The sequence below is a fragment of the Dipodomys merriami genome, unplaced genomic scaffold, assembly GCF_024711535.1.
Source record: "Dipodomys merriami isolate MVZ:Mamm:240054 unplaced genomic scaffold, mDipMer1.0.p SCAF_895, whole genome shotgun sequence".
In the NCBI taxonomy this organism is placed as follows: Eukaryota; Metazoa; Chordata; class Mammalia; order Rodentia; family Heteromyidae; genus Dipodomys; species Dipodomys merriami.
The window spans coordinates 144166-158014 of record NW_027206507.1 but is presented as its reverse complement, the minus strand read 5'-3'; the positions used below and the strand labels follow the sequence as shown (position 1 = coordinate 158014).

The 13849-nt window shown below is 39.1% G+C and overlaps 1 protein-coding gene across 1 annotated transcript in view; it reads right to left on the bottom strand.

Moving 5' to 3' along the window:
* LOC138820524 (zinc finger protein 420-like) overlaps positions 1 to 13849 on the bottom strand; it is a 75372-nt gene that overhangs the window by 25649 nt on the left and 35874 nt on the right. The window contains 2 exon segments of the mRNA XM_070012194.1: positions 318 to 444; positions 3257 to 3315. Coding sequence (XP_069868295.1) covers positions 318 to 444; positions 3257 to 3315 — 186 coding nt within the window.

The following is a 13849-nucleotide window of genomic DNA, read 5'->3' as shown; positions in this document are numbered from 1 at the left end:
AAAATGTAATGGTCCAAAGGCTTACACCTGTAATCATACATTTAGGAGGTGAGATCAGAAGAGGCTGGCTTGAAAGCAACCTGAGCCCAGAAACACAGAATATACCCCAAAACAAAAGCCAAAATAGAATTGCGGGTCAAGCACTAGTGTGAAAGACAAACAAGACCATGCTCTCAGACTCAAATTTGACTAGATTTTATACTAGCAGTTTCTTACCTGGGAATGGACTGGAATCTTCTCCCTAAATAACATAAATAGTCTAATGTCTACTAAAATAAAAACACTTGATCTTCCAAGTGAAAATAACCTTTGCTCACCCAAGGACATGAGGTTGCTATAGGTCTCCAGCATTACATCTCTATGAAGTGTCCTCTGACCAGGATCCAGATCCTGCCACTCCTTCCAAGTGAAGTTCACAGCCACATCATCAAATGACATCAGCTTCTGTAATGGCACATTTCCATCAAGAAATTAGACCTGGGTTGTGAGAATTCCAACCTGGAATTTCATTATGTTGCAGGTATGCTTTGGTCTTACATAAAATGTTTGCAGCTAGCTTTGTTAACTAATCACTGGGAAAATTAAATAGCAAATTAGAAATATTTGACAATACATAAACCTGGTCATGAAAATACACAGATTTGCAGGGCGCTGGTGGCTTATGCCTGTAATCTTAGCTATTCAGGAGGCTGAGGTCTGAGGATCAAGGTTCAAGGCCAGCCCAGGCAGGAAAGTCCATGAGACACTTATCTCCAATAAACCACCAGAAAATGAAAGTAGCACTGTCACTCAAGTGGTAGCACTCACCTTAACCAGAAGAGCTGAGGGAAAACAGCCAGACCCAGAATTCAAGCCCCAAGACCAATAAAAAGTTAGTTTCCATAATGCTTGCAAACACATTTCTGCTGCGAGCAATGGAGACAAGATAAAAAATCTAAGGAGGCAATAATCAGGCATGATAACATTAAGTCTAAGGAGGTGTCTAAAAATTGTATTATCATTTTTCATAAAATTTCAGTACATACCAGGGTAAAAATGAATTAAAGTAATATTTTTCCTTCATTTACACATACTGCTTCACCATAAATCCTATTTAGACCTCCTATTAACAAGTTCTCAGAAAGCAAGCAGCACACATTCAGGATATCACATGGAATACAGAACATAGGACAATGGTAGATCTATGAAAAGCAGTGTCCACATCGATGTTCAAAAAACAGTAACAGTACTCCAGAAAGTAACTAATGATTGATTAGGCCCTTATAAGATATAATTGAGTATCCACATAAAAATATCTGTGGTTTACCATGTTTGGTTTAAATACTAAATATTGAAATGTGGCCATAGATACCCTGATATTTCCTTCCTATGTAAAAAAGAACTGCTTCCATGAAATTTTGGAAACTTTGCCTACATTCTACAATACAAAATATAGGTGAGAGAAAAATGATCCTGGACAAGGTTTTCATTTTAATAGGCCTTCATGGAAAGTGAAGGCAAATATCGAGAGGGTCAAGGATCACTAAAGAAGACAAAAATGATAAATATGACCAAATGCTCATATGCATCACATATTCCTGAATCCTTTCTCCAGTAGCTCTCTAAATATATATTTTTACTTGTGTTAGTTAATAGTGAAATACCTCAGAGATCAAAATCAATTAGTGAGCAAACATCTGTGAGATTTTGCAACAAGTGATATTTCTAATAGAGAACATCTCGTCACGGTATTAATTTTTTTTCAACACTAGTTCCAATCTTATACTGGCAGTGAATTAAAATATTCAACAGTAGTGGGATGGAAAAACAAAACTGAATACCATATCAAATGAAGTTAGACCAACACAAAAGCAGGAGAAAACAGATTTTCTTGTAGTGTATGAATTGGTAGAAGGAAGTACTTTTCTGTAGGGAACTCTGAAGTTGAGCTGAAGGGGAAAAAGTTTGAGAGGTTGGAATTCCAGGCTGACAGCACTGAGATAACTGACAGCTGGCCCCAGAAGGGTTAAAAGAGAATTCTGGAGAGGGTTAAGAGACTGGAGGGCAGGCCTTTTCCTTACTATTGGAAAGATAGCATCTGAAACTGAGGTGCTGTTGACCTTGAAGGCTAGGTAAGGTGAACTCCATGTCTGCATTTTCTCTGGGTGACAGCCTTCTGTCTCAGGAGAATAAGGAAACATGTTTTCCTCACAACCTGTTGTGGCTCTGATTGTACTATTAATATAGATACTTCATTTTTGCATAGTATCAATGGTAATCTTCCCTGTGTGCACTCAAGGAACTATGCTAGCTTGCTGGCACCCAGGGACCAAGTGCCAGAGAGCCTTTGGAACCCTGTTTCCCCTAAGTCTATCTGTTTATGTTTTTGTGTTTCTCTACTTTTCTTTGTTTCTGGAAACCTGTACAACTCTCTAGAAAACAATTTTCCTATACAGTGGGTGAGAAAAATTTCAATCCTAAGAGCCATGTCAGCAAAGTAAAGCTAATCACAAAGAAAAACTAGTTCCCAGATAGATCATTGAAGAAAAGAAAAAACTGAGGGACATATGGAGGAAAGAGAGAATGAGAAAAGTAAGAAAAAAAAATGATTCAAAGATAGATTCAAATAGAGAAAAACAGAAAAATAACCAACACAAGTGTGTAGAAAATCAAAAGTAGAGAGAGATTGAGGAAAGAAATCTTGAGAGAATACTTTAGAAAACAAACAAGATTTTGTAAAAAGACCATAAACTTTAGCAACAAATATAGCCTCAGCTTCAAGTAAGACCAAGACCATGAAGTAGTCCAAGAAGTATATATAGAGAGTAATTTAAGTACATATAGGTTAATCATTCCTTAAGAACACACGCAGGTGCGTATGACCACACTATTTCAGCAATTCCAGGAAAATTTCATTGAGATAGTTTAATGTTACTCATGAGGATGAGATCTGGTTGCAATCTACCCTTCACCTTCCATGAGATGTAACCTGCTCGGTGTCATTACATCACATAACAGGTATGACTACATGTTATGACAAGAAGAAACCTAGACATTCTGAAGCCAATCTGAATTCAACTTAGAAAGAATATAACCATTTAATCTGCTAAACCTACAAGTAATCTTTATCTGCTAATTTACAAGCCTTCTTTATCTGATCTATGAATAAGTTCCTGAGGCTGAATCTGTGTGTTTGTTATTGTTTTTAATTCTTGGACATCTTTAGGTTCATATAATGGAATGGAAAACAAATGAAAAATTAAAAAAATCCACTCACCAGAGATCCATTCATTCTGTCTTGCTGTTGACAATGAGCAGAAGATTCTGGAAGCATGGCTGGGATATAAGGAAAATGACGCATTCAGAAATGAATCTGTGAGATTTTGGGCCCAGAATTTCCTCTTGCAAACATGATACATGGGCGGGAAAACCGTAAAGCCTTCTTTTTTTTTAAATTTTTATTTATTTTTTGTTTTGAAAACGTAAAGCCTTCTTATAAGTGAAAAATTTGTAATGTCTCAGGCAGAGCATTAAAGTGTCCAATAAACACAAATCTAGTCCATTTCCTAATAGATAGATATTATTAAAACAACTAATTTCCATGTTTATGTACATATTAAATTCAAAAAAATCAATATTCCCACTGAAATTATTGAATAATTGAAAGCAAAAACATATCATATTTCCACAAATAGTAGTTATTACTGAATATACTTTGGGATGTACGAACTGCTCTTTTTTTTCCTTTTTTGCCAGTCATGGTGCCTGAATTCTGGGCCTGGGCGCTGTCCCTCAGCTCTTCAGCTCAAGGCAAGTGCTCTACCACTTGAGCTATAGCACCACTTCCAGCATTTTCTGCTTATGTAGTACTGAGGAATCGAACCCAGGGCCTCATGCTTGCAAGGCAAGCACTCTACCACTGAGCCACCTTTCCAGCCCATGAACTGCTTTTTTAATGAAAAAGTTTCCTAGGAATCCATTGGATTTTGTGTTCTACCTCATTGATTTACATATTTAAACACCAGGGAGAGCATGTATGATGTAACTCAGTAATTTTCACCCAAAGTTAGAGAGAAAAATGTAAATAGAATATATTTCTTATGTTCTACTATTTCAATAACGGGTGTCAAATGGCACATTTCACTCTACCCATTGCACACATATGCAATGATTAGCAAGTTGCCATTTAAAATGCTTTGGCCAAAGGGACATGAGTAAAGATGAGGTAAACCCAGGTTTGAGAAGTCCCTAATGTTCATTTCCCTAAACAGTCATGCGAAGAACCTTGGCCATCCTAAAGATACAACATAAAATAATCGATATAGGCGAGACACACCTGAAGATAAGTAACACCTACAAAGCATACAACCTTGAGTAAGACATATTACCTCAAGTTTTCTTCTGTGAATTTTCTTTTTAGGCCATATGTCCCAGACCAACACTTTCTGTACTACCAGGCACAACCAACCGATTAGAGCTAGCATTAGCAAATCCATAGATGGCACATTTAATGTAAGTTTGCATGATTACATACTAAAAATCGCAGTGTTAACAGGATTAATAAATTAGCAAGAAGAGGATTAGGGATTACTACATGAATAGATATATTCAATCATAACAATCACCCCACCATCCCAAACCACAGCCTCAGGTACCCTCTCACGACTATGCTCTGGCTTATTCTTCAATCCAGCTTATCACCACTCCTAAAAATTAGTTTAAATCTTGCAACAACACAAAGTGATTGAGGGTGGTGTAGGAAAGAGTACCACGTGAATCTGGTGCTCAGGGAAGTAGCAACAATTTTTGCATAAGGCAAAGGAAGCTAGCAACATCTTCCCCTCCCATGCTTTTCTGCTTATTCCCTCAAGAATGGTGCTTGCAGGCCCAGAGTTTAAGCCCCACCAGCGACCAAACAGAAACAAAAAAAGGAAAAGAAATACTGGAGGGGAGACTCCCTCAGCAATCGCACAGTTCCTACCTGACATCAGTTCCAAAGCCTGAGATTCCTTCAAGTTACAGCTCCAGAGCTCCACCGCACAGAGCTGGGCGCCGGCTTTGTGGCTGCCACCTATGAAATTCCAAACTTTACTTCAGGGCACTTCCAGCAGCAAGTTAAAGGGAAAGAATCCAGAAAACACCTATTTTAAATGCCCGTGGTGGGCGGGGAGACGCATGTGCAAAAGGATCTTCTGCTCCACCTCCGCCCTCCAAAAAACAAAAACCCAGGACTTTCAAAGAAAATGTCCTTCTTGGAGACTACAATTCCCACAATGCTCGACACCACCTGGCTCACAAGAGTGCTTGGATGCATTGGGACTTTTCTCTTCCTGCTGGGGGAGCTAAACTGAATTTTACTTCAAAAACACTACTTCCTCCCTGAAACCAGCCACAAAATGTAAATATATGGGGACAAGTGGATGCATTGACTGTTTGGTTCTTTGTTCTAATAATGAATTTGAGTACATGTGACTCTGTTGCTCATACATTTCTTTTTGTTCCATTCCTGTGTTCTGCTGAATATAAATTATATCTCTGTTTTGCCTTAAATTGTTGAATACCTCCCCTCTCATCTTACAAAGGTACTCACAGACACTGAACTTATACTGGGTCATTTCCAATTGCTGTAATGTGCACAAGGGCATAGAATAGAAAGATTGTTACATGGATATGCACTATAATCCTTGTATTGATTTGGATTTCCCAAAAGTCTAACAATTAATTTTCCAGAAAATCCCCAATTCTATCTACTAAGACAAAAGGAGTTTTTGGTTGTTTCTGAAGTTTGCTTTTCATTTAAGGGTCTTATGATTTTTGTTTTTGCTATTGGACCAGTGGCTTGAACTCAGAGCTTGTGCACTATCTGTGAGCATTTGCTGTACTCTTTTTGCATGTCCTTTAATAATTTCTTCAGGTAAGTAGTGAAAAGTTTCCTCACAGGGATTCTGAAGTACATGGCAAATTACCCTGATTTTCTACAAAGAGAGTGATTTGGGGGTCAGAATGAATGCAGGTGTGTAGAAGAGTGAAGTTTAGGGTAGGTCTATGTTGATGTGAAGCTTAATCACTTGCAAACCAGTCTTATTTTCTCTTTTCATTTTTACATGGGAAAATCTCTTTAATATTCTTACCTCCTCTCTGAAACTAAAAGTTCCTCTCAGTAGCTTTAGGCTACATATCTAAGGGACCTCAGACTTGTCTTCTCAGACCTTATCCCTTAAACTGTGGAATAAATCTTTTGTCTCCTGCCACAGTCTCATCAGAGCACAAGCAAGACTTCTGTGGGCCAATGGGATGATAATTAAGGAGACAGAGAGATGGCTGATGGCACAATTCTGCTATGTCTCTCAAATGCTTATGTAATATTGGTCTAAGCCCACTCTGCCAAAATGTGCAAACACCACACTTCTTTCCTCATTCTATTTCAATCTATGTTTTCCACCAAAGCCTCCCTTCACTTAAAGCCCCAGGCCAATCAGCTAGAACACACACTTCCTCAAACCATAAAGGGCAAGGACTTGCAGTACTGAAGGTAGGAGTCAATGGCCCTGAAGCCTTTGCTCACATTTGGCCTGCTCCTGCAGGCACCCCAGGGTCTGCCACAGTCTCCCTCTCTCTCTCATAATCAGAGATCCTATACTTATCTCCTAAAATTTATTGTGATTTTTGGTGATCCTTTACATACAACATAATTGGGATGGATTGGATTGGATATATGTGCTTGGATTGGATGGATTGATATATGTGCTTGTCCTGATTCTTGAACTCAAGGTCTGGAAACTGACTATGAAATTATTTGGCTACTTTATTGGAGATAAGTCTCTCAGACACTCTTGTACCCATGACTTCAATTTGTCATCCGTGTAGTGATCCTTTAGGTCCATCCCACGGGACCACAAGCTAAGAGTTCTCTGAACCTCAATAGCAAATGGAGACCCAAACTAATTATACCATGGTTCTATCAACTGAACATGCAATGTAAGTTATGGGGATTGCATAGTATGCTAGGATTACTCATGCAGTTAGTGAGAACACAATTGTTCCTGCAAGAGGCATGAAACACCACCCCACCCTTGAAAACCATACCCAGCCCAACTACTAGCATATATGGATACATAACACAATCTTGCACAGTAAATGATACAAAAGCATGAAACAGGACAGGTCTCTGAAACAGAGGTATGGGATGGTGAGAGGCATTAGTTCAAATAGGCCTCATGGCAGCAGCCAGGATTAAGATGTCAGGGCGAGCTTGTCCACACAAACTGACAAACATGGGTGCCAGCAAGGTACCACTGATCACGTCACTCCTCTGAGAGCAGTCCTGCCTTACATACTGGGAGGTTCCTACCACCAGAACAGTGGACACGGTGTGAAATCCACAGGCCCTCCAGGGCAATGGATCATCGCAACCATGGGAATCCCTGCACATAGTGGAACCCAAGAAGGATACACCACATCTCCTGCCAAAGGAATTCTACAAGTGTTATGCATAAGCTCCATCTTTTTCCATTGGTTCACCTTTTCCTCCAGAGGAAGTCAGACCCATAATCTATCCCTGAATACCTTACCATACTTGTACCTTCTACCTCAGGATCTGAAATAGTCAATAACTGTGATCAATTAAGTAAGAGAATATAATATTTGTATAATAATGAGCCTTGCAACTGTGAGCAATAAACAATTCAAAAATAATGTAGGAAGTAAATTCTATTTATAATGGTACAATAAACATAATATTTAGAAATGAATGTTTAAAAAATATAACCAAGAACAATGACAACTCTGGGTCACAGCTAGTCTAGGTAGCACCCATTTTTATCTCTCAGGAACTTACTTTTAACTTTTACAGAAAGCAATAATTATTTTTCCTTCATATTTTATAGATGCTCCAATGTTGCCATCTATACATCCAAATGTGCCTCACGATCTCCATTTTCATGAGGAATAGCTAAGGTCCACTAAAAGAGGAATGGAAAACCCTTACACTGGAGGACTGAATATCAGGCATGAAAATTTCCTACACAATCATTCCCAGTCATGATGTGGGGAAAGGATCATCAACAACCACAACAAACCCTTAAAAGACAAGCTTAGAATGTCTGATATGAGAGAGGGAGGCAAAAGATTTAGTCCACAGTGTAATGATACAGTCTAGGAAGACAAGTCTGAGGACCCCTAGATATGTGGCCTAGACTTGCTGACAGGAACTTCTAGGTTCAGAGAAGAAGTAGAAAATCAAAACAAAATAGGATATGCAAAACAGAAAAGTAAAAACAGATTGGTTTGGAGCAAGTAATGAAGCTTCACATGAACATGGACCTGCCCTGAACTCTACCTCCTCCCACATTCATCCTGATCTACCTAGACAACCATTTTTTTTTTTTGACGAGTCTTGGAGGAGGAGTACCATTTTCTAAGAGACCCCTGGGAGGAAACTTTTCACTATTCCCCTGAAGCAATTAATAAAAGAAAGGCAAGTACAGCACAGCACATGCTCACAGACAGTGCCCAAGCTCTGAGTTGAAGACACAGGACCAACAGCAAAATGAGGAAATTCTTTTTAAGGAAAGGCAAATTTCAGACACAAATAACCAAAAACTTCTTAAAATTTCATATATGGAATTTGGGAGATAATGGGAAAGTAATGAGTAGAGTTTGACAACTGTATCTAATTCAAAGATTATAAAGTATATCTGTCTTTAAATTCTGTTATTTTATGCCAGTATATATATTAGAGCAGGGGAAGATGATACCAGAATCTATCAATTTACTGTCTCCAAGTACTTTTTTGTTTTTTGTTCGATCTTGTGGCTCGAACCCAGCCTGAGCACTGTCCTTGCGTTTTTCAGCTCAAAGTGAGCTCTCTACCATTTGAGCCACAAGGCCACTTCCATTTTTTTGGTAGTTACTTGGAGATAGGACTTATGAAATTTTCTGCCCAGGCTCGCTTTGAACTATGATCCTCATATCTCACCTTCCTGAGTACCTAGGATTACAGGCATGAACCATTGGCACCCAGCTGCAAATACCTTTATAAAGTGAGAGGGGAGATATTCAAAACTTTAAGAAAAACAGAGACATAATTTACATTCAGCAGAACGTACGTTTTGAACAAAAACAAAAATAAAAACTATGTAGTTTCATAATCTCAATTATATTAAAAGAACTAAGAATTAAAAAGCCAAATTATGCAGTGCTCCTAATACATTTGTGTTTTTAATTGTTCTCGCAATATTTATGTTGGTAAACTGAATTTTCAAGAAGAAACTCATATAAATTCCCGCAGCTGGGAGAGAAAGGCCCCATGCAACCTTGCACACTTAGGACCAAGTGCCTTGTGCCAGTCAAAACCCTGTAACAAGCCCACTTCCTCTAGGTGACTTGTGCATCGCATCCTGGGAATTGTAGTTTCTATCGGAGCATAGATCCTTTGAAACTGTGGGGGGGGGGTGCGGGAGGAAATCAGAGGGGGGGTGGGGGGGAAGTAGCATCAGTGCCTCCTTGCCCACTGTTGGTGTTTTTAGTTTGCAAATTCGGGTTACTTTGCTTTTCCCTTGCTGCTGGAAGTGCTTTGAATTACAGCTTTGCACTCCATAGTCAGACAAGAGGTAGAAGCCCAGCTTCTCTTTTTCAGGGGAACTTGGGAGCTAAAACATGAAGCAATCTGAGGCTCCTAGCCAGAGTCTGCCCTACCCATCTTTCCCCAGTCTGAGGTAGATGATATTTTAGGGCTCATGGGTTTGTGGTGCCATTAGCACTTGTTCCTCCAGGTGCCAGAAAGTGGCCCACAAACCTCTGATTTTCAAGACAAGGAGAGTCAGGAGTTGTGCGTTTATACTCCTGAACCTAGAGATTCTGGTACACACCCATGTGACTTTATGAACTTGCTTTTTGTGAATTGACCCCAATGAATGGTAAACATTCCTTGAAAATGTCTTATATAAACATATGGATACTCTTTTCATCCTCTGCACTTACTATTGCTTTTGAAACGTTCAAAATGCTGCTGGCACAGATATACTCTAATTAATGTGTCTGTTCTTGACAAATCACAATTTCACCACTAATTTAATTAACCTATTTTACATCACTTAAAATGAGAGAGACTAGCTGGGCAGGTGGTTCTGTGATAGAGTGCTTGCCTTTCGTGAATGAAGCCCTGGGTTTGATTCCTCAGATTCACATAAGCAGAAAAAGCAAGCAGTGTACTGTGGCTCAAGTAGTAGGGTGCTAGCTTTGAGCTGAAAGTCAGAGGGATAGTGCCCAGGGTCACAGTTCAGGCCCCACACCGACAAAAAAAAATGAGAAAGATTTCCAATACATGTACACAAAAAATAATTGTTAAAATATAATTTGAATACAATACAATGCCCTTGATATGTGTCTGCCTGTCCTGATTCTTGAAATCAAGGTCTGGAAACTGACCTTGAAATTATTTGGTTCAATGATAATGTTCTACCACTTAGGCCACATTTGCACTTCACACTCTTTTGGTAGTGTATTGGAGATAAGTCTCTTAGACTTTGCTATCCCCCTGGCTTCAACTGTGATCCTTGTAGGGTTCCTTCATGTCCATCCCAGGGAACCACAAGTAGTCACAGGAGAAAGATTATTATAAGGTTTATTAGAAGGACCATATTTCCCAGGACAGGGAACACAAGCATTTGTCATTCTTCTGGTTGCAACAGGATCTGGTGGGCCGGAAGTGAGTTAAGTACATGCTCAGGTGAGTCTGAGATGAGAGAGGGAGTGGCCAGCTCTAGGGAGGGAACTCTAGGTTTGGGAGGAGCTCAGGTCTGGGTGGAGCAGAGGACTAAAGGTGAGGATAATACTAACTTTCCTCAGATCTCAGCATTCTGAATACCTAAGATTACAGCTATTAGACATGATAGCCCAGTTACAATGCTCTTTTTAAAATTCAGATTATATTCTAATGCAATAATATGAAATAGAAAACTTGAAATTTTCAAGGCAGGATGTTCAGTCACTAAGGTGTATGAGGACAGTCCAAATCCCAAAACACACAGAAAATTCCCCCACCTTGAAATCTGTAACACTCCTGATCTTAAGTATTGTGAATGTGAGGGGCTGGGAAGGTGGCTCAGTGGTAGAGCGCTCGACTGGCATGCTCAGAGCCCTGGGTTCGATTCCTCAGCACCACATAAGCAAAAAGAAAAAAGCCAGAAGTGGCGCTGTGGCTCAAGTCGTAGAGCACTAGCCTTGAGCTGAAGAGCTCAGGGACAGCGCCCAGGCCTTGAGTTTAGGCCCCATGACCGGACCCCAAAAAAAAAAAAAAAAAAAGAAGAATTGTGAATGTGAAACCTTAGTCTATAATAAATTCTTTAAGTTTTTCAAAGTAAGAAAACATTCTTGTGACAGAATAACCCAGTAGTAATGTGCAAGTATTGCTTTTAAAGGATTCACAGTGTCTTTCTGAGCAAAAACAACCTCAATGGTGTATACAGAAGAGATTTTCACTTTTTGTATATGTCACTGTAAAGGCAATGTATTTTATATTAACACTTACCATTCTACGTAATTGTAAAAATGACATCACTACTGGATAACAGAATATCCTGTGTAATCAACGAATAAGTACAAGCAAAAGCACATAGGGATATAATTTGTTGGTTTTAATTTTGATGGATCTACATTTTGGGGTGTATTTTCTGTTAATATTGTTTAGTAACACATAAGACTTCAATCTACTGGTACCTTGGCTGGGGATGGTTGACTGGGATTTTGTCACTCCTCTGACCAGCATTTTAGGTTGCATCTTTATTAGGCCCTGTACCTCCAGCAGAATGGACATGATTCTTAATATGACTACTTAGTAAAGTGAGGGACTTCTCAATCTGTGTTTATATCATCACTACTGATGTACCTTTGGCCAAAGCAGGTTCAAACTCAAATTGCAATCATTGTACAAGGTATGCTAATTATTTGCATAAAGGAAAATATGCCATCTGAAAACCATTACTGAAATATTATAAAACAAAAATATGTGCTGTATATATTTTATCTCTATAACTTTGTGTGAAAATACTGTTCATAACATATGTGTGTTTGAATATGTAAATAAATGAGATAGAGTACAAATAATCATTGGAGTCCTAAGATATTTTACATTAATAGAAAAATAGTTTATATATCTCTAGGTGTATTTCAGTGATAATTACTTTTATTAAACAGGTGGCATGTTTTCCTTTTTTGGGTTCAATTTTTCAACAATCTTTTGTAGGACCTTTAGTTTTTTTTTCTGTATTTTTTTTTTGGGGTGGGGGGTCTGGTCATGGGGCCTGAACTCTAGGCCTGGGCCCTGTACCTTAGTTCTTCAGCTCAAGGCTAGCGCTCTACTACTTGAGCCACAGTGCCACATGCAGCTTTTTCTTTTTGCTTATGTGGAGTTGAGGAATCGAACCCAGGGCCTCAGGCATGCAAGGCATGTGCTCTACCACTGAGCCACCTTCCCAGCCCCCGTGCATATGTCTTTAGTGGATACTTTAATGCACTTCTTAAGACAGGAATGATTCTTCTCCCATAGGAAAGTTTTTCTAGCCCACATATCATGTTTTGAACAGGAACATGTAGGGTAAAATCACACAGGTTCTTTTCTGACTCCCTTATTTGCCTTCACTCCTAGCCATGGTTGCAGAATCTTTATTCATTGTCAACAGCAAGAAAGCAAGAAAGGATCTCTAGTGAGATTCTTTTATTTTTCACTTTGTTTGACATTTCATTATGAACCTAAGGCTGTCCAAGATTGAAGAAGAGAAAAAAAAAAAGAATCAGCTTCAGGAACATGTTTCTAAAAATGCTAAAGATGTAGCCAGGCACCGGTGGCTCAACATGTAATCCTAGCTACTCAGGAAGTGAGAGCTGAGGATCAGGGTTCAGAGCCAGCCAGGGGAGGAAAGTCTGTGAGACTCTTATCTCCAATAATCCACTAGAAAATGGGAAGTGGCACTGTGGCTCAAGCGGTAGAGCGCTCACTTTGAGCAGAAGAGCACAGCGACAGCACCCAAGCCTAGAGTTCAAGCCCCACAACCCACAAAAAAAAAAAAAAAAAAAAAAGTTAAAGATGGCTTGGAGATTTAGCAGATCATAAAATCTGACATCCCAAGGTAAGTGCAGATATGCTTGTTTGTTTCTACTTTTTCTAGTGTGAGAGAAAGTTGTCCCACTAGTTATGTGATTGAGTGACACCTAAGAGATGACTTCTCATAGAAGGTGAAGGATGGCTAGCAACTGCTCAGACATCACATCCTCATATGTAATAGTAAACTATCCTAATGAAATTTTACTGGATTTGCTGAAATATTGTGGTCAAACATAACTTCAAATATTCTACAGGACTAAGTGAGCTATAAGTACTTTCATTAATCTCTGTAAATACTCTTGGACTGCTTTGTGGTCTTTGTTTTATTTGAAACTTAGGCTGAGCTTGATGGTATTTATAGAAATCTCTGTTTTTCTCTATGGTGCTCTCATAGGAGTTCTCTTACCTATTTTCCCAATTCATTCTATTTTTCATGTTTATTAGCTTTCTTTCTTTCTTTTGCATTACATTTATTGATTGTGAAAATAACATACACAGAGGTTACAATTACATGGGCAAGATAGTGAGTACATTTCTTATCACATATTGTTGCCTCCTCCTTTGTTTCCCTTTACCATACCTTCTTTGTTTGTTTTTTTTTTTTTCAGTCGTAGGTCTGGAACTCTGGGCATAGGCGCTGTACTTAAACTCTGCGGCTCAAGGCTAGTACTCTACCACTGGTGCCACATTGCCACTTCCAGTTTTCTAGTGGTTAATTGGAGATAAGAGTCTCACAGATGGTCCTGCCTGGGCTGGCTTTGAACCTCT